At 39.2% G+C, this 21,125-nt stretch overlaps 2 protein-coding genes across 3 annotated transcripts; one reads left to right on the top strand and one right to left on the bottom strand.

The window, feature by feature from the left end:
• Positions 1-996: 996 nt before the first annotated feature.
• nsdhl (NAD(P) dependent 3-beta-hydroxysteroid dehydrogenase NSDHL) lies at positions 997-15,569 on the bottom strand. Its single transcript, XM_079891917.1, has 8 exons — positions 15,497-15,569; positions 15,220-15,269; positions 13,301-13,462; positions 12,322-12,468; positions 10,605-10,733; positions 10,091-10,233; positions 5,289-5,391; positions 997-2,474 (listed from the first exon to the last, which is right to left on the bottom strand). The coding sequence occupies exons 2-8, from the start codon at positions 15,238-15,240 to the stop codon at positions 2,142-2,144; spliced, it is 1,038 nt and encodes a 345-aa protein (XP_079748043.1). The 5' UTR covers positions 15,241-15,269; positions 15,497-15,569; the 3' UTR covers positions 997-2,141.
• Positions 15,570-16,260: 691 nt separating this feature from the next.
• On the top strand, positions 16,261-20,362 carry cetn2 (centrin, EF-hand protein, 2). 2 transcript variants are annotated; one of them, XM_079891930.1, is made up of 5 exons: positions 16,261-16,304; positions 16,803-16,961; positions 17,928-18,056; positions 18,129-18,266; positions 18,362-20,362. In XM_079891930.1, exons 1-5 carry the CDS (start codon positions 16,302-16,304, stop codon positions 18,449-18,451), a joined length of 519 nt encoding a protein of 172 aa, XP_079748056.1. In that variant the 5' UTR covers positions 16,261-16,301; the 3' UTR covers positions 18,452-20,362. The 2 variants fall into 2 exon arrangements, with proteins under 2 accessions (XP_079748056.1, XP_079748055.1); XM_079891929.1 differs by having other exon boundaries at positions 16,295-16,430; positions 18,362-20,355.
• The last annotated feature ends 763 nt before the right edge of the window (positions 20,363-21,125 follow it).

The following is a 21,125-nucleotide window of genomic DNA, read 5'->3' as shown; positions in this document are numbered from 1 at the left end:
CGTGTGGCTTGCTTCATATGGATTACATTAGGGTTGCACGATATATATCGAAAGTTTTAGGTCTACGCATATAACAGAGAATACACTGGGTATGCGACTGTTACTTGATGTTAAAGTTATTAAGCCCAATAAGCCGCCTCTGGGACAGTGTGTGATCCCTCTTTCGCACGGTCAAACACACCCAAGACTATAGAACAGCACAAGACGCGCCACTCGTGTGGTTTTGAATGAGGAAAGTGCCACGCTCAATATGGCGGAATAAGCCCCGCCTCCTAAATGAGAGCCAGTTGTTGTCAGATTTCATTGGTGATTTCAAACATTTAATCGAACAGTTTTGTAGATTGACGTTTCCCCGTTCAGAAAGACAGGAGCTGCACTTGAATGCCCGATAGGCGACTCAAAGATGGCCGCCGGGTGAAATGACTCGTCTTAAAGGTACTTTGAAACACACACAGTTGTGTCGAAATGCCTGTCTTGGTGAGCATTCATGTAAACACAGTCGGTTATGTCTTCAGTGAATGTAATCAGTAATCAGATGCGTGTCAACAGGACCCGTGCATAAGGTCTTAAAGTGACAGCAGCCTAACACAGTAAACCTGCTGCTGTCAGTCAAACACCAAGAGGACATGAATCGCTGAATATTTAATTCAAGTGAAGACTATGCAGTGTTTTACTTTTACATTTGATTATTCAGTTTCTGTATTGATTCTTATTACAATGCTACGGTTAAATCTAATGTACATGAAAAACTTAAAGCACTGTTTACTTTGTTATTAAAAATAAGAACAAAGAGGCAAATAAAGATAAATTAAAATAACAAAATTAAGTTTTCAGGTTGATATAACTATACATTACCAAGTTGAGCAAAAGGATTTTGATGTTTATTTTGCCATTGTCAGATTTGAGACTACTGCTAAAACACTGCTGTTCACTGTGAAGATGTAGTGATGCTTTATTTTTCACAGAAAGAATGAGAAACATTTTTCATTTTCAGTTTTTAATTTAAATTGAATTTACACACTTAAAGCAATATTATATTGCATATAGATTGCACATTATTTAAGTTAGTTATCACACATCACATTTTTCCCTAGATTACATTAACACTTAATGTCTTTGAGCATTTCTGAAGAGTCAAGTTTTGCGGTAATTAACTTTCAACTGGGGAACAGAAACCTCAAGTAAATCTAATTAAAAATATCTTCCGTGTTTTGAAGACAAAGGAAACTCTTATGGGTTTGGAATGACAAAGTACATTCTTAAGTGAAATATCCCTTTAAAAAAAAAAAGTAAAACAGGAAGTGAATGCCATTTCATGTTGTACTGAAAAAGGAATGTGACAATTAGAAACTTGATTTGAAATTTATACTGACAAGTTTCAGAAAACTGAATAGCTCTTACATAGTCGGAATTCTTTCGGACCAAATTTGGAAGAGACAATCGTCCATATCTACCATCTGAATCCAACATCACATGCTGTTACGTCCCGGTGAAGAGGCACGTTTAGCATAGGAATGATTAAAGGAGTAGTTCACTTCAGAATTAATATTTCCTGATAGTTTACTCTCCCGCATATCATCCAAGATGTTCATGTCTTTCTTTCTTCAGTGGAAAAGAAATGAAGGTTTTTGAGGAAAACCTTCCAGGATTATCTCCATATAGTGACTTCAATGGGGTCCAACGGGTCGAAGGTCCAAATGTGAGTTTCAGTGCAGCTTCAAAGTCTCGACACGATCCAGCCGAGGAATAAGAGTCTGATCTAGACAAACCAGCAGACATTTATAACAAATCATTCATTCATTCATTCACTTTTTAACCACAGATGCTCATAAAAATTATATAAATGTTGTTTTTTTTTGTTATAAAATGTCCGCTGGTTTGTCTAGATTAGACTCTTACTCCTCGGCTGGATCGTGTCGAGACTTTGAAGCTGCACTGAAACTCACATCTGGACCTTCGACCCGTTGGACCCCATTGAAGTCACTATATGGAGATAATCCTGGAAGGTTTTCCTCAAAAACCTTCATTTCTTTTCCACTGAAGAAAGAAAGAGAGATGAGCATGACGTAAATGATCAGGAAACTTTAGTTCTGAAGTGACTCCTGTCAGTGCGCTGCTGATCCCGCAGATCCTCGGCTCTGCTACGCCCCCTGGCGCAGGTGCGGGTAGCTCTCCACGGTGCGCGCGATGGCCTCCTGCAAGCTCACCGGGGGCCGGTAGCCCAGGTCCTGCTTGGCCCGAGCGCAGCTGTAGTAGTGGTGTGTGCCGGCCAGGGCGACCCGCATGGGGGTGAAGGTGGGCTTGATGTGGACGAGCGGGCGCAGCACGAGCGTGATCAGCCACAGCAGCAGAGCTAACCCGTACACCAGCGCGTAGGGCAGGTGCAGCCGAGGAGCGCTGTAGCCCAGACCCACCAGAACCTGCGACATGAAGTCCCAGAAGCGCACTGGCTCGTCATTCGTGATGTGGTAAGCCTGTTAGTGCGAGAACAGTGAAACTGGATGAGGTACAGCTTTGGTTTAAAGGGTTAGTTTACCCAAAAATGTCAATTCTGTCAGTAATTACTCACCCTCATGTTGTTCCAACCCCGTAAGACATTCGTTCATCTTCGGATCACAAATTAAGATATTTTTGATTAAATCTGAGAGCTGGATCACTGCTCCATAGGCTTCTAGGTGACCGAAACTTGCTGGCCCAGAAAAGTTATTAAAGACATCGTTAATATAGTCCAAGTGACTACAGTGGCTCAATCTTAAGTATATCAAGCGACGAGAATACTTTTTGTGCGCAAAAACAAACAAAAATAACGACTTTATTCCACTATTCATTTCCTTCTCTCTGGGCCTCGAGTTGGTTCACGTAGTGTTTTTGCGCAGCGCGTCTGTGTTACACGTCAGACGCATCACACACATGACCAGCGTCGGCCAATAGTGAGCCTACGTGGTGACGTGCAACACAGACGCGCTACGCTTAAACACTACGTGAACACACTCGAGGCCCAGAGAGAAGGAAATGAATAGTGGAATAAAGTCATTATTTTTGTTTGTTTTTGCGCACAAAAAGTATTCTCGTCGCTTGATATACTTAAGATTGAGCCACTGTAGTCACTTGGACTATATTAACGATCTCTTTAATAACTTTTCTGGGCCAGCAAGTTTCGGTCCCTTAGAAGCCTATGTAGAAGTGATCCAGCTGTCAGATTTAATCAAAAATATCTTAATTTATGTTCCGAAGATGAACGAAGGTCTTACGCGGTTGGAACAACATGAGGGTGAGTAATTACTGACAGAATTTTCATTTTTGGGTGAACTAACCCTTTAAATAAATGTCTTAGGGCGTTTTCACAACTGAGAGTCCGCACCAAAGTTCATGTTTTTATACATTTGATACATTCGATTAGTTTTGGTTTGGTTTCACATTGCAATTATGCGAGCACACTAAAACACACTTGCGTCCTGTCGTCATCATCTATATGGGCTGCATCTTGACATTGATTGGTTTGTAGACGGACGTGCGTCTGACGTCAGCGTGTTGTCAATGCGCCGGGTAACTTTGACAAGAATGAATGAACAGACCCATATCGTTGCCACTATACTGTTATTATTACGGCTTTACTCCCAGCAGCACCAGCTATACTCGAGGCTAGTTCACATTCGCCAAGCGAACGTCCTCGTTGTGCGAACATTTTATGGTCGTCGGCCGGAAAGGAGGAGAAGACTGCAAGCAATCCTGCGGGAACATCCGGAACTTCCTGTGAATGGTCAAAGTCCGAACCAAACAGAAAATGCGTTCACACTAGAAACGAACCAAACCTTTGTTCAGTTTGATCCGGACCTAGACTACCTCTTTTCATCGGACCAAATTTCGTCTGTTTCCACACCTGTAATGTCCACACCTGAAACACCTGGGAGAGGTTTCACACCTGTCATTTTGATTCAGATCAAACTGAAAAGTCAGAAAATCTGGACCAAACAAGGTAGGTGTGAAAGGGCCAAACAATATTTTCCAAACGTTCACACAAGAGCTGTTTGCTAGTAGTGTCATAATGTTAATGTGTTAAGCCACAAGTTCCCCAAACATAAAAAGCTTTTGTGAGGCTCTCAGATACTTTATGTGAGCAACACCTGTAATATTTAAGCACTTTCACACAGAGGAAGTTCTGCCGTGTCATGTTTCTGGCACGCTGTAGGGCAGCATTTTTCAGCAATGCTCAATTAGCCATTGCTTAATGGGTTTTGCTACTACTACTACTAACATGGCCTCTCTCATGAATGAACAGCTCATATTAGTTGCAATAGGTGAAAGAGCATTTATGATGATATAACATGCTACTGGTAGTTCATTAGCCAGCTAATGTGGGTTACTGCAAGATTCAGATCATACACTCTTATGCCCTATCCGGACGGGATTAGCTTTACAAGGGTTGATAGAGTGATGTAATTATACCACAGGACGTCTGTAATATTAATGGCCAATCCGCACGGATAAGATATCTCAGTTAAACTAGCAGAAGTGGAGAGTAACTCGATTTACACACCGGCGTCCCCCTCCTGTTGTCACTTGAGTTTTGCCACAGACTCATCCCAGCGTCTAGAACGCCACTGAACGCTTCAAGTGTTCTCCATACTTGAAAAATCACGGAAAACTACTTTTAAACATGAAATGACTAGATATTTATAACCTGAGGTCATTTTTCCGGATCTTTTTACTGAAGGTAAAAGTCGCCGTAATCTTTACTGATATTGTCTGTAATGATCACGGAGATGCACATTCAGACGAGACTAAAATCACGAGAAGCTCTGGTTAGTTAGTTACTTTACCCCTCCTTTAACATGTTACACTAGTCCCGTCCGAATAGGGCTTTAGTGGTGAAAGACAGCTAATCAAACAGATATTTTTATCTGTTCCAAGCTCCTATTGGCTGTATCTTACAAAAAATAAATAAATAAATAAATAAATAAATAAATAAAACACACCATGTTTGTTTTCCAGAGCATCTAGGAAATCCTCATGTTCCCTGACTGGACAATTGCATGACAAAACTCAAGGTCTCTCCGGTTGTGCTAAAAATCTGCAAATAAAGAGACTCATTGACCGTGTCTGCCCTTTATGAATGACTGAAAACCCCTATGAGAGAGTGTTTTATCACTGCATTTCCCTGGATATGATAGTCAAAGCTTTCTGCATCAGTAATGCGGGATGTTTACACAGTACACACACACACGTCCGTGGGACTAGATCTAAGACAGCGCGTCTGGAAGCTCTCCTTCGGTCTCTGGTCCACATACCTGAGCGCAGAGCGGAGAATCAGCCTTCAGGTGTTCAGCTGCTAAGATATGCCCATGAACCACATTCTCCACATAGGTGAAGTCCACGAGATTGGATCCGTCTCTGCAATCAGAGTCAGACAGCACTGAATTTATTCAGCTTGAAAACTTGAATCTGTATCTTTTAAAACTGGATATTTGCAGTCTTGAATTGAGAACAAAAAAACAGCTGTTTGAAAACACGTCTATAAAATTCAGCCATAAAACATTTCAATTCGTTAAATTTCAAATGTTCAGTATAAGTTTGAAGAAATCATTTTGTTAGATTACACTTGTCAATAATTCAAATTTACAGAGAGTAAAGAGAGAGAGAGAGAGAGAGAGAGAGAGAGAGAGAGAGAGAGAGAGAGAGAGAGAGAGAGAGAGAGAGAGAGATTGTTTCAGACAGCGCTCGAACACTGAATTGATTCCTCTTTCACGTTTTCTTGCCCTTGAACGGACACATAAACACCAAATTGTGTCTAAATGCCGTCTCTGCAAGTATTCTCTCGGTTCTGTCAGAAGTGAACAGCTGAGAAAGAAACGGATGTTTGTCAGTTTTCTCAGTCGGTCTTAAAGTGACAGCAGCCTAATATTCCTCCGGTTGTCTGTCATTAATATTAATAAAACAACAAAATACAGCTTTAATAAATATGAAACTATTTAATTTCTACAGTGAACAAAGTGTTATTTTACATTTAGGCTTAATTATTAATTTCTGTACCTGAATACTAGTGTTAGACTGTTATTTAGTTTCATCTCTGATGTAATTTGTGTATTTGTTCTTATTTTATTACTGACTGTTCACTTGTTTTTAATAATGTGTGAACTTTATCAGTTAGGCTAGTAGTTTGATGTAGTATCAAAGAACTTCAAATGAGCTTCAAGTAATAAATGAAAAGCAAAGTTCACGGTTTGGATCATTTACGGTTTGAGCCAGTGTTCGGATCAGCAAAAAAAAAAAAAAATATATATTTTTATGTGAAGTATATATATATATATATATACATACACTTCACATAATAATGTGTGTAATAAATGATCTGTGGGGTATTTTTAGCTGAAACTTCACAGAAAAATTGTAAAGGACACCAGAGACGGTTGTTACATCTTGTAAAAAGGCGCCAAAACGTTATTCATTGCTTGAATTTCATAATAAAAGGGACTTGATTTGAAACCAAGTCTCAGCTTTCAAATCATAAGCAAAGCACAAAGCTTGTTGCGATTGATTGGATGTGAGGAGCTACAACACTTTGTTCATCAACTGAAGAGCAGAAACTGAAAGATCGATTCTTAGGATTTTTTAAAAATTATTTTAATGTTCCTCGAGGTTCTCTTATAATGTAAGAAGTTTAACCCTGATTCTGATCCGTTTTTAGTGTGCGGCTCCTTTAAGGCTTGTCAGTAAACGGCCACTGTTATGATTAGCTAACGTCACTGTATAGGAAACAGTATCAACACCCACTCGCTGTTGCATGCTTTGAAAACATTCTCCATATAAAACAATTTTCAGAAAGCATTATGATGAAGCTGCTGTCAGATCAGTGCATCTCACTGCTGCTTTCGTCAGTAGACGTGTCTTTGCCAACTCTCGTTTGCAGTCAAACGCTCCGAACAAACATATGAATCCAGGACGCCATTATAAATAAGCCATCCGCTTGTTCCTGATGCTGGGATCCTTCTGAAGTCTGTCCAGAGACCCAAACCAGCCGTATAACAGGACACTTCGAAGCGAACGTTCCTGTACACTTCTGTTCAGTCCTCCACCTGTCCTGTTGTGGACAGACTCGAGCGAGTGGACACCGTCAGAAACTGAACACACACATCTGTGTAAGTGTGTGTGTGTGTACGGTGTCAGTCATTATAAAGGCTTCTGTTTGCTTTTGACCAGCGTAGGCTAATATCAGCCGTTAAGTGGGCGGGGCCTATGGTGCGATGATTCAAAACTATTCGCCAATGTCTAGCTCTAGAGGCGGGCATATGCAAATGTGTTTGCCCGTGTGACATCACAGATCCCACAATATCCCAAAGAGCCGTTTTTGGAGCTTTATTAAATAAATGCTTTGATCTTGCAGGATGTTTTGTTGGTACAAAAACCTCTTACACAGTGTCCTAACTACACGCGATAAAAGCTTCTTCTCCATGTTGATCAGAGTGTTTGTCCTAACCGGCCGCGACACGTGACACGACGACACTATTGTAGAAGCGGTTTCTATTTTTTCGCGCTGGAACAAACAAACACAAGTGTGGCGATGATAATGTCAGGCACTGTTTATGTGCTTTATTTAATGTTAAAAGCGTGTCATGTGACTCTGAATATCATTTAGTGCTCCAGCTTTGAAGCTGTAAAAGCAACAGTGGATAATTCACCTCAGATCCTGAAATTAAACAAATGGAAACAAGAACGTTCAAACTGTGAACAAACAAGTGTATTATTTGACAAAGATTGTTTTAGTAACTCAGTAGTCTATGTATTTGAATAATGTTTAAATGGTGTTATATTTGTGAATTTGATTATGTAGCGACTTATCCATTTTCTTGTCAAGATTACTCTCTGATGCCGCGCACTCGCCGAGAGACTCCGCCCACACAGTGTTCTGATTGGCTGACTCTGCCCACACACTTCTGATTGGATGACTCCGCCCACACGCTGTTCTGATTGACTGACTCCGCCCACACGCTGTTCCGATTAGATGACTCCGCCCACACGCTGTTCTGATTAGATGACTCCGCCCACACGCTGTTCTGATTGGCTGACTCCGCCCACGCGCTGTTCTGATTGGCTGTGGGTTTTACGTCTAATGTGGACAAATTATTTGTCGCTGGAATCTTATCGCATGGACATGGTGTTAGATGTCAAAAGATCAAGGCAAGTTTGATTTCTCAGTTTGATTTGATCAGTTCTTCAAAATACCCAACAAAAGTGTAAACTCTACCTCGAGTCAACTGGACAGTTTACCATCAGCATCATCAGTGGATAAATCAGGGTGCTTTTAAATATTCCTAATTAGATTAGAAAAATAACTGAAATGAGTAAAAGTGTTTAAGTAACAGGTGTACACTTGAGTGGCTTAAACTAGCCAGCTGCTCTCTAGCCAATGGTGTCACTGAAAATAAAGCATTTGGTAGCCATTGAAAACCCCATAACTCGTTTATCTCCATCACAATGCGTGGTCACAGTGAGCAATAAGCCAAAGAGAGGATTTTTTTCGTTGTCTGTTTAGTTCCCAAAACAAGCGATTGCTCCCGGCTGTGATTGAGGAACCCAAACTGTGCAGTGCGGGACCGTTACCTCAGCTATGGGCTGAACTTTACAGTATCAGAGTAATCTAACACATCTAGAGGGAACTGGTTCAGTAGAGACGCTCTTTGGTCTTATTTTGTTGATTTCTTGCTCTGAAACCGATATTCTTCATCGTTATGTTCCTACTGCTGTGTTTACACTAATATAACATGGCATTTCATGTCAGACAAATGCTGACAGTCAAGGTAATACTGCAGGTGTGCTTCTGCCACCTAGTGGACTAACCCGCTCTGCGTCTGAGACCTTAGAGAAGCCTTTTTTCTTTGGCATTCGGATCAGTGTAGTTTAACAGCAATTTTTACCCATTTTTATTCCAATCATTAGGACACATTTCTCAATAGTTAGGTCACTTTTTATTCTGATATTTGAAATGTTCTTAACAAAAGCCTAACATCTTCACTAATTTATCAACAGGGTTAACCTCAAATTCAAGTCCAATTCCCTCAAACTCAAGGACTCAACCCTCTGGTCCTCTTCATTTAGGGGTCACACTTGGCTCCGTCACGGTCAAAAGTGGCCGAAACCTAGAAATGTAACTTTTTTTCCAGGAAAACCAATGCAATATATTTGTGTTCAATAATATTTTTTGATTATTATTTAGAATTTTGAAGGGATTTTATGATACTATGCAATATTTATACAATTTTTATGAGCTTTTTTTCCCATTAGAACTAATATATATTTTATTATTTTTTTCAATAAATGCAATATTTCACTTTAAAATAGAGTGGAGGCCTTAAAAACCCATTTTTTGAAGTGAGAAAAGTAAAATCAGATCAAAAGCACGCACATCCAAGGCAATATGTTGTTCAAATTGAGTGCTCGACAAGAAAATTAATAAAAAAGGAAAAGTCGGCACATCATGGCTCCAAAAATGTGAAAACTTAATAATAGACTCACACACAGGGGGTAACGTTTCGAGCGCGTAGGCTCTTCATCAGACTTAGTCTCACTTAGTCTGAGTCTTATTAAATGTTCACATTTTTGGAGCCATGGTGTGCCGACTTCTTTTCCTTTTTTTGAAGTGAGAAAAGTGCCATCTGGAGGAGTTAAGGAAAAAACACTTGTGTAATGTCCTGTCACCAACTGTATAGCTCCCTATATAAAGGCTAGGACGGCTCGAGGGGAGTAAATCATGGGCTAACTTTCATTTTAAAGTGAACTACTCCTTTAAAGTAACGCGTAAATGCGAGTCACTAACGTAAACCAAGCAGGCTAGTGTTTATAGGCCGTGAAGTGTTGGCGAAATAACACATTAGCCCACCGGAGGGAATAATGTGGAATGTTTTCCAGAAAACTTCTTGCACAAAATAAATTCGAGCTCTTTGAAGGACCCGTATCTGTGTGTGTGTTTGTGTTCAAAAACTTTCCAGGGCCTTGAATTTTTCTTTTTCAGATTAACAAGAACATTTCAAGGACCCGTGGGAACCCTGTACCAAAGTTCACTTAAGCGTTTGAGCCCAACATCCCCCTCGCTCACCCGATGATGAACTTCATCTTTCCTCTGCGGGCCGAATCGACCAGGATGGGCACTAGCTGAGGGTCCCGGGGCCCGAAGATGCCGTGAGGACGAATGGCGACAGTGAGGAAACCCTTCTCTTTACTGCAGGCCTCCAACACCAGCTGAGCAGACGAGACAGATCACCGATCAATCATTCAGCACATCAACCAACATCAGGGAAAGGGCTCATTTCAGAAGAGCTAAAGAGCAAGACTCTGGAAGATGGTTTCCACCACAGAATAAAACACTTAAAAAAACATAATTGAGACATTTCATTGACTTTATTTCTCAGAATTGCGAGATATTAACTCACAATTGCGCGTTATAAAGTCCAATTCTAAGGAAAAAAAAAACTTTCTCACAATTCTGACTTTATAACAAGCAATTAAGAGTCGCAATTACCTTTTTTATTTTTTATTCTGTGGCAGAAACAAGCTTTCATACAATACTGAGTAAAGTAATGGAGAGAAATAATGATGTGATTCATACACACCTTCTCCTGCTGGATTTTGGTCGCTGTATAATAATCGATTGGCTTTTTTGCATAAGGCAAATCCTCTTTGCCATTCTTGATGTCAGTTCCTTCAAACACCACACTCGCACTGCTGGTCAATACCAGTTTCTGTGAAAACACAATTTAAAAGATTATTCCAGATTAAACAGACTCAATGCTGCCAACTACCACAGACACACACATGAAAACCCTTGTTGGACAGAGAAGGAGCCACTGTGCATATCGTACAAGACTATAACAGTATTGATGAACCAAACGAATACATGATCATACTGCAGCATGATTGCAGAAACATTACAATAATGATTTTTGATGTACAGAGTGAGTCGTGTACTTTATACTTGGGTTGATGTTTTTATTTTTATGTTTGGAAAGAAGTCTCTTCTGCTCACCAAGGCTGTTTATATCATCAAAAATACAGTAATTATTTTGAAATATTACAATGTAAACTGGCTATTTCTATGTGAATATATAGATAAGTGTAATTTATTTGTGTGATCAAAGCTGAATGTTCAGCATCATTACTCCAGTCTTCAGTGTCACATGATCCTTCAGAAATCACTCTAATATGATGATTTGATGATCAGAAACATTTATGATTATTATCAGTGTTGAAAGCAGTTAGACATCCTTCATATTTCTGACCCCATCGGCACAATTTGTTTTAAGCATAAACTCAATTAACTTGAGAAAACTTAAAAAACAGACTTAATATCTTCAGTCATTTTGCTTTTCAAGTAAATGCATCTTGTTTTAAGAATGTTTAGATATTTGTGCTGAAAGAAAAAGGGGAGGAAAATCATTTTTAGGGATTCTTTAATGAACAATGTTCAAAAGAAAATACATTTATTTTATTAGAAATCTTTTATAATATTATAAATGTCTTTACTGGCATGTTTGATTTAATGCATCCTTGCTGAATAAAAGTATTGATTTCTTTCAAAGGAAAAAAATAATACTGACCTTAAACATTTGAATGTAAGTTACATTTATTTACACGATACATTGTAATATGGGATGGCCAGAGAAACGTTTAGTTGAACTTTAGCTCATTTACTTTAGCCTTAGTAGACTAAGTGAATATTATGTGTGTGTGATACCATCACTTACCAGTGCTTTCTGTGTACAGTTATATCCAATCTTACACACAGTTATATCCAATCTTACACACGATGTGGAATCTATTAGGGGTGTAACGAGACCCTCATGTCACGATTCAATACATATCACGATACCATATTATTGCGATACTCCAAGACACATGATAAAAAGGTTGTTTTTTTTAAATTGTTGATTAAAAAGCTAAATTTGGTGTTACATTGTGTGTGTAAATGAATATTCTTGGACTTGGTGCTGAAACCCAAAGCACAGGACAATAGAGACGCCAGAATAACAATATTCATGATTCTGTAGATGAATATGCTTGCACTCTTTCACTGACTAGAGATATTTAATATAATGTCGGATACTTTTTACTGGTAACATCAGATATCTGGCATTATCAGGACACACACATATTCCCCCAGTGCATTATTATACATTATATTCAACATCATATACAGTAGTTTAATGTAGAACTGACGCTACAACTCTGAAAACTTGAATTTTTCCACACACAGTAATTTTCATTGCATATTGTATTGCGATGTATTGTGACATGATGTATTGTTACACCCCTAGGAATGATAACACACACCTGGACTCCGGCCTCGAGGCAGGCCTGTATGACCGCCCGTGTCCCGTCGACGTTGACCCTCTGGAACAGAGACCGGTCGTCGCTGCCCGGAGCCGGAGAGGCGCAGTGAAACACGATAGACACGTCCTTCAGAGCCGACAGCAAAGCCTGAAGAAGACAAGAGGAGAACAGCTGAGAGCGAGGAGACCACGGGGTGCCGGCGGCAGACAGGGGGCGCTCTCGCACCGGGAGATCACCGGCTCCCGAGAACTAGCGGTTCCCTTAGGAAGGTTTTCCTGGTTGCGTTCGCACCGCCAGTAGGAGCTCTCACAGCGCTCACATTCTCCGTGTTCATCAGTTCACGATCTGACTAACAGTCTGATACGTTATTAGACAGAACTGTTATACACAAGTAGACAGTGATGAAGAGTTATTAGCGAATGCTGTGTGCTTGATGTCCAGTGTTGCTGAGCAGAAACACATGATCATGTTTCTCTTGCTCTCCTCAAAGTCGCGTTGGGTTTTCTCCTCAGAGTAAAGAGCTTCATCTATCACTGTTTTACATGTAGTAGAGTTAGTTTGTGGAGTAAATATATAGACTATAATCTGTGTGTTCACAGCCTTTTTAATAATGGCGGGTGCCGGTGTTTCAGTGCGTTCGGCCAATCAGCGAACACTGACATCACTGTAGTTCTTATAGCGCTGGTTTAGACCGACTCTGATGGAGGGGTAAATTAGTTCCTCTAAAGGAGTTCCTAGAGCTAACATCGTTCCTAGATCCTGTGGTGCGAACACGCCGACATCCGGGAACTTCCGCCTACAGTTCTAGGAACTATGAAGAGGTTCCTCCAGTGCGAAAGCCCCTCGTGTCTCTGTGTGTGTCTGTGTGTCTGTCTGTGTGTCTGTCTGTCTGTCTGTCTGTCTGTCTGTCTGTCTGTCTGTGTGTCTGTGTGTGTGTGTGTGTGTGTGTGTGTGTGTGTGTGTACTGAACGCTCCTCACCTGTTTGTCACACAGGTCCCCCAGGTGAAACGTGACTCCTGGAAGCTCGTAGGCCTGTCTGATGTCGAACACACTCACGGTGTATCCGCGGTCCACCAGCCGCTCCACGAGGTGCCGGCCCAGAAACCCCGAGCCCCCGATGACGGCACAGCGCTTGCTGCTCTGCGGAGGAACACACCACGCGCTCACAAACAGCTGAACCAGCGCCATGATGTTGAACAATTAACACCGTTTAAACACAAGTACACAGAGCAATACATACTAACATCCACAAATGATAATAAATAAAACTGAACGGAGTCCATGATGGTCTGTGCAGTGATGTGGGGCCATACAGTCAAAACAACATTATTCAGACACCAGATATAATTGTTTATGTTTTTTTTTTACTAGTGTGTGCAGGACGCTATAGTTCATTTCTGTAAGTGAGGAGAGATAAATAAAGTAAACTGTGATGTATTATACACATAAAGTCTTCATACAGCGACTACCAGTGACATTTATAAAACAATTGGGACCAGAAATGATTCAGACACTTTGAGCTGATCATGTTTTGCTGAAGTGTGTTTTCTTTAATAACTAATGCTCTTTTACACACAGACTGAACACAATGAAGCATTGCTTGGTGATTGGTTGAGCTAAACTGGTATTATCTAATTGTGTAGTTAAATTTAACAGCTGACAGATATTCAACATAATTCATGTGTGAGACAGTCTAACAGAAGGACGGACAAAACCAGTCAAATATCAACTGATCTGAGAACTCTGAGATCTGCTCATATTTTATCACCATTTTCTAAACTATAGCGAATAAACTGATCATGTGAGAAATGTTGAAGTGTCTGAATACATTTGGGTTTGACTGTATGTTACAAAAGAGAGCAATGAGGAGAGTTTTACACTGCACAGATAATGTATAAAGTATAGAATAAAATTACTTCCAAATTGTATTCAGAGGCTGTTCGTAATAAGAGAAAGTCTGTGTAAACTAAGAGGAATGGATGTGTTTAGAAACGTAAGGACAAGAACTAACACACAAAAAAATCTGTCAATGGGGTTTAACTGTGGGATATTTGTGATTAAAAATTAACACTGTAAATTCAACACGTAAATAATTATATAATTCAAAATGAATGATTTGTGAATGCAATATTTAAACTATTGTAATAATATATCTGAAATGTGTACCTTTGTAATCATGAATGTACATTTTGGAAATTTTCTTATGTAACCGTTTGTTTGTTTTGTATGAATCAAATCCAGAGAGAAAAGTGGGATTTGTTTTGGACAATACTGATTAGACAATTATCTAATTATCATTAGATAATTATGTATAAAGGGTAGGCATTATAAGCAACACCTTTTTCGGTTATTATGCACACACACACTATTATTAGAGTATTACAGGCTTTCTTTTCTCACTGATTTGAGAACATTATCCTCAGATCAACGAGGCTCAGATCAGTCAGGCTAAAGCAAACACAAAACCTGTCCTAATATTAAACAAGCTGACAAAAAGATTGAATCCAATAATTGGTGATAAGGTGGCATAAAGAGAGATTTATAAGCTATTTTTTTCAGGCTGGTGATTTTTAACCAGGAACATCACAAGTGTTATAGGGTTATATATTATATACACTTATTATTCAACAATATTGTTGATGTGTGGGAACTGAGCTGAAGGATGCTGTCACTGTTTTCTGCTGTACAGATAAACTAATGTAATAACTGATGATCTTTACTGACTTCAGCTAATGACACTAGTTTCTTTTAGAGCTTCTGTACAAAATTAACTCTGTTTGAAACACTGTGAAGCTGCTTTGAAACAGTCTGTCGTGTATAAAGCGCTATATATAAAAGCAAAGGTGACTTGACTCAGGTGATAGTGAGGAGCTTCAGGTGTTCACACACACACTCACCGGTCTGACACGAGTCGCCATGTGTGTGTCTCTCAGCTCCCGACAGCCGTCTACACAACAATCACACACACACTGCTAATTACTCTTACATGTTAATTACACACACTGGATAACCATTCACTGCACACTTTATAAGTTACTATATTAGGTTTTACTCCGAATGAACAGTTCGCTACAACCAAACTTACTTTTACAAACTAGTTATGCTCGAATCCCAGTACACAAGATATAGTTTGTTCTAGTTCTGTAAGCTTCAGTTAGCAATAGCAGCACTCACCTGTTGAACTCACACCGGAGTTTCAGCTGTGATGAGCGATAATGAGGGAGACACGAGAGCCGTATGAGCAGAGAGCGGAGGAACTTCTGATTGGTCGAGCCCACTATCAGGAATCAGCCTGACACGTGAGCTTAACCAATGAGAGAAGCGCTACGTCAAAGAGCGCCACTGCGCGGCCCAATCAGTAAAAAGAAAGTTTTTACCTCCTCATGACATCACCAATCAGGTTCCTACATGTTCTTTGTATTATTTATATATGGGAACATTTTAATTTAACATAGCGCGTTTGTGTATTTGTTTACAAGATACTTTAGGAGATAAACAAATAATACAATATAAATAACATGACCAGTAACAACTCTGAGCCAATCAGAAATCAGTGCGCTAAAAGATCTGTGTGCGCGCACTCATTAATTAAAAAAAAAAAAAAACAACAAAAAAAACACATAGGTTAACTTTATATATAAAGCCCCCAGGTTATGGGATAAAAGCAGAATGTGAACTGGATATTATTTAATTCTCAAAGTTTGTTTAAAGAAGCGTTATAATCGGGATGAGATGCTTTTTTACGGTTATTACGAATCTTACTATGGCGAAAAGACTTGATTAATTAGGCTGTGTGGAAGTTGCTCCCTGCAGCTTCCTAATTATTATTCATATCGAGTCAAGGTTTCCGCCCATTTGCCAACGTCTTCCTTTCAGCCAATCAGTTGGGCCTACAGACCGAACGTCACGGAACGTCATTAATATTCATAAGCCAAGCCTTCACCATAGTGTGGTTTATATTATTCTCCTCTCGGTGAAGATGGTGAGTCACGACGATTTATGCAACTGTCGCAATCTGTGTCTTCTGTATATTTATTATACAAAGTAGTGTCACTCCCTTTCAGTGACCGTTTAAATGCCATTAGTGTTTAAAAATGTCCTTCTGCAGGTTTGTGTTACATATGTTATCGCATGTGTTGCTTATTATTGCTACTGGTCTTTCTTTTTCATCGGGAAAAAACATACAGAGAAAATGGTCATGGTATTTAGGAGTGAATCTACAACCTTATTTAAAAGCAGATAATTTTATATTCCTCTTATTCTCTATTTCTTTCACCTTACAATCGTATTCTATCTAACCTGTAATATCTCTTATGTGCAGTGTTTACAGTATGTGTCTTGTATTCATAAACTGTATTGTAATGTGTATTGTACTGTAACTGGTCCTGTTTTAATAGAGGTTCTATTCTATTCTGTTCTATTCTATTCTATTCTATTCTATTCTATTCTATTCTATTCTATTCTGTGCTATATGACACAGGCCACTAGTCCCAAAAGACCCTCTCTGGGTGCCGTGGCCCCCCGTAAGAAAGCCAACCCCAAGCCTGAGCTGACCGAGGAGCAGCGGCAGGAGATCCGAGAGGCGTTCGAGCTCTTCGACACCGATGCTTCTGGGTATATCGAGGTGAAGGAGTTAAAGGTGAGCTATATCATTAGAAACATGAACACAGTTTACATCCCAGTGTTGCACTGTCTCTATTTAGTGGCGTATATCTCTATACAGAGGGGTCCTAAACCCTGAGACCACATCGGATATATTATGATTGTCTTTTAAAGTCAGCATAAAAGTTGCGCCTGTCTTGTCTTCTCTAATATGATGTATATCCGTGTGAAATGCTTCAGGAACAAGAACTAATGTGGGCGGGGCTTGATTGTGTCTGTGAGGAATTGATTGGATGGTTGTGGTTTTCTATTGGCTGATCTCATGTGAGTGACAGGTCAAAGCCCCGCCCTCGTCATCAGAGAAGAGATGCTGCAAGAGGAACAGAGTCAAGATTACCAACATGAATTTAGAAAAATAATGATGATGACATCAATCGTTTATAATAAACATGTCAATATTCCAAAAAAATAATAAGAAGTGTCAATTGATTTCATGGCGACTTTAAACTTGGATAGGATTTTGAAAGAAATGTAAACTATTCAAACGAATACAAAAACTGAATAATGTTTGATAGGATATGATGTCAGATAGCCAAACGTCAGCTGTTTACACTCTATAGTCTCAAATCATATCCGTAAAGAAGATATAAACATAACAGAGTGGTTGAGTGAGTCATACAATGACTAGATTTTGTTCATTTTGTTCAATATCTTTCTTTATATGAATGAATCTTATGTTTCAAAATAAAATAAAAAATAAATTTTGCATTAAAAATAAAGCTAGTTTTTAAGTTTTTTGAAAAATATTGCAAAAATGATAATCAAAACATAAATGAAAAGTACGATATATGGACACGACATATAGAACATGGAACTTTTTGGAGAGAAAAAAATGAAACAAAAAGTCTTTGACTAATGAAACTAATACAAAAATGTAGTAATTGTCACTAGTGTATGACGTGTGTGTGTGAAGTTCCCCGTGAGTAATGAGGGTCTGCTCCAGGTGGCCATGAGAGCGCTGGGATTCGAGCCGAAGAAGGAGGAAATCAAGAAAATGATTGCAGAGGTGGATAAGGAAGCGACCGGGAAGATCTCGTTCAGTGACTTCATGGCAGTGATGAACCAGAAAATGGTAAGTTATTTCTTAAATAGAATTATTCCAGTTATTCCAGGCAACTCTGACCGCTGTTGGGAACATCTCTAGGCTGAAAAGGACTCCAAAGAAGAAATCCTCAAGGCTTTCCGGCTGTTTGACGATGACGAGACTGGGAAGATATCGTTCCGGAATCTGAAGCGAGTGGCCAAAGAGCTCGGGGAGAACCTGACGGACGAGGAGCTGCAGGTACGGGATCACCCTCTCACACACACACACACACACACCTGCTCCTGATCCTGCACAGATCACGTCTCAACTTCCCCTTTTCCCGCTGTCTTTAGGAGATGATTGATGAGGCGGACAGGGATGGGGATGGAGAAGTTAACCAGCAGGAGTTTCTCCGCATCATGAAGAAAACTAGTTTGTACTGAATGTTCCCAGAAGCACAGAAATCCTTTCAGTGTAAACATATTCAGTTTTTAGGGATGCACCGATATGAACATTTTGGCCGATACCGATAACCGATAATTCTTTATGTTCGAGAGCCGATAACCGATATATCGGCCGATAAATCTAAATCCAGATATTTATATAATGTTTGAGAGCCTGAATACACAAACAAAATTCTCATCATTAAAAGCCATGTCCCAAACACACAATTATGATGTTCTCATTATTATTATTATTGTATGTAGCCGATATGTTGCACTGACTGTATTTTCCTTTTTTGACGTGATTTCAATCATATTTCAAGCGTTTTAAAGCCATCATGATGAACAGTTCGCATCTGAAGAGTCTCAGCTCAAGGAAATAATACATTATTCATCGGTTATAATATATCGGCCAAATATTCTTATCGGGCCGATAACGATAACATTAAAAATGACCATATATCGGCCGATACCGATATGGTGGCCGATATATCGTGCATCCCTATTTTTTATATAATTTGACTGTTTTATGCACCGTACCATTCCAAAACCTCGATGCCTGTCAGCCCCAGTGATCCGATCAGATCCGGGAGGGTTTGCCAAACGTCAGCTGTTTACACTCTATAGTCTCAAATCATATCGGGAAAGAAGATAGAAACACAACAGAGTGATCATACAATGACTCAATATATATCGTCAATCTGTCATTATATGAGCTAAAAAATACATTTTGCCTTTAAAAATAAAGCTTGTTTTATTTTAGTTTTTAAACTATTTTTATTTTACAAAAAGATAAAAGATACATGGACACTTCATTTGAAATGGGAATTTGGAGGGGAGAAACCCAAAGTCAGAATTGGGCTACACTTTATTTTAAGGTGTCATTGTTACAGTGTAATTATATATTTAAGTACTGAGTGATATTAAACAACTTCATGTATTTACTATAGGGTTAGGGTAGCATTAGGGTTTGATTGAGGGTTAGTTGCACATAATTATGCATAATTTACTGTTATTACTATGGTAAATACATGTAACATATGTAACAAGGACACTGTAAAATAAAGTGTTACCCAGAATTGCATATAAACTTGCAATTCTGACTTTATAACTCGCAATTGCGACTTTAGCCTATATCACGCAATTCTGAGATAAAAAGTCAGAATTGTGAGATAAAAAGTTGCAATTACCTTTTTTATTCTGTGGGGGAAACAAGCTTCCTAAACATAAATTATTGTCATGTCAATCTAAAATTCTCCTTCCCCTCATCATCTGTGAAACAGGACAACACTGTCCCATCAGCCCTTGCGTCCACAGATCCTCGTTTTAGGCACGATCGGGGGTGTTTTACTGCAGTTCATGTGCTCGTCCTCTTCAAATTAGGACCCGAAATATCAATATTAAGTGGGAAATAGTGTGAGCATGTCAGAAGATCTTGTTACATAAAGCACACATCAACCTGATCACTTATTTAGCGTTCATGTGAAAACTATGTTCGGATTCGTCAAGCGGAAATTAAAGGTGTCCGTGTAAACGTGGCAAATTCAATTATCAGATGTATTTTTCCACATTCACTCATATATATATAGAGGCCTACTTTACATTTATGTTTCCGCCTCGTTAGAGTATATATCACTGATTAAACCTGTTGATGATGATCTTCTTCGGGGACGTCCTCTCTGTGCCTGGGCTTCACACACACTTCTCTGTGCCTGGGCTTCACACACACTCACACACACTCCACTGCAGTTCTAGTAAACGCTACTGTGATCTGTGCTTGTGTTTTTCCTCTTGGGTTTCCTTTATTATGCACCATGGATTTTGTTTTGTTTTGGACATATGTTTTGTATTTAAGTATTTGAGATGCTATTTAAGTATTATTTAAAATAAAATAAATTGTATTAAGCTGGTGATGACTTTTGTCAATTTATTTCCTTGCCCAGTTTTTAATTATTCAGTATTTTATTTTTGATCGAAGGTGACAATATTACAAAAGATTTCTATTAAACACTGTTCTTCTGAACTGTGAAATATGAAGAAATCAGAAATATGATGCAGCACAATTGTTGATAATCAAATGTTTCTTGAGCATCAAATCATCATATTAGAGTGATTTCTGAAGGATCATGTCAAGTCAAGTCAAGTATATTTGTATAGCGCTTTTCACAATACAGATTGTATCAAAGCAGCTTCACAGTATTCAATTAAAATAATACAACAAGGTTTGTTTCTAGTGGAATTTATTGATTGATAAAATAAAATTAAATATCCCCAAAATATCCCCAACTGAGCAAGCCAAAGGCAACAGTGGCAAGGAACCGAAAAACTCCATCAAGTGACCTAATGGTGACCTAAAACTCCATCAGGTGACCTAATGGAGAAAAAAAAACCTTGGGAGAACCCAGGCTCAGTCGGGGGCCAGTTCTCCTCTGGCGTTTATGAACTAGAGGCCGGATTGTAGTTTGAACTGTAAGATTAAAAATATTATATGAATGCCTGGCCGAAAAGATGCGTCTTTAATCTAGTTTTAAACTGGGAGAGCGAGTCTGAGCAACGAACAGTATCAGGAAGGCTATTCCAGAGTTTTGGAGCTAAATGTGAAAATGCTCTCCCTCCTTTGGTGGATCTGGATATCCTAGGTATGACCAAAAGCCTCGAATTTAGTGATCTTAAA

Source organism: Squalius cephalus, assembly GCF_949319135.1.
Source record: "Squalius cephalus genome assembly, chromosome: 14".
NCBI lineage: Eukaryota > Metazoa > Chordata > Actinopteri > Cypriniformes > Leuciscidae > Squalius > Squalius cephalus.
This window is presented reverse-complemented; position numbering and strand designations above follow the sequence as displayed.

Bases quoted from the DNA above. Each gene is read 5' to 3' on its own strand.
- cetn2 (XM_079891929.1), top strand. From the start codon at position 16,398: ATGCCATTAGTGTTTAAAAATGTCCTTCTGCAG. The intron at 16,431-16,802 runs GTTTGTGTTACA...TATATGACACAG, and splicing joins TTAAAAATGTCCTTCTGCAG to GCCACTAGTCCCAAAAGACC. The intron at 18,057-18,128 runs GTAAGTTATTTC...GAACATCTCTAG, and splicing joins CAGTGATGAACCAGAAAATG to GCTGAAAAGGACTCCAAAGA.
- nsdhl (XM_079891917.1), bottom strand. From the start codon at position 15,240: ATGGCGACTCGTGTCAGACCG. The intron at 10,234-10,604 runs GTGTGTATGAAT...TCGTCTGCTCAG, and splicing joins CCAAAATCCAGCAGGAGAAG to CTGGTGTTGGAGGCCTGCAG. The intron at 2,475-5,288 runs GTATGTGGACCA...TCGCACTAACAG, and splicing joins ATTCTCCGCTCTGCGCTCAG to GCTTACCACATCACGAATGA.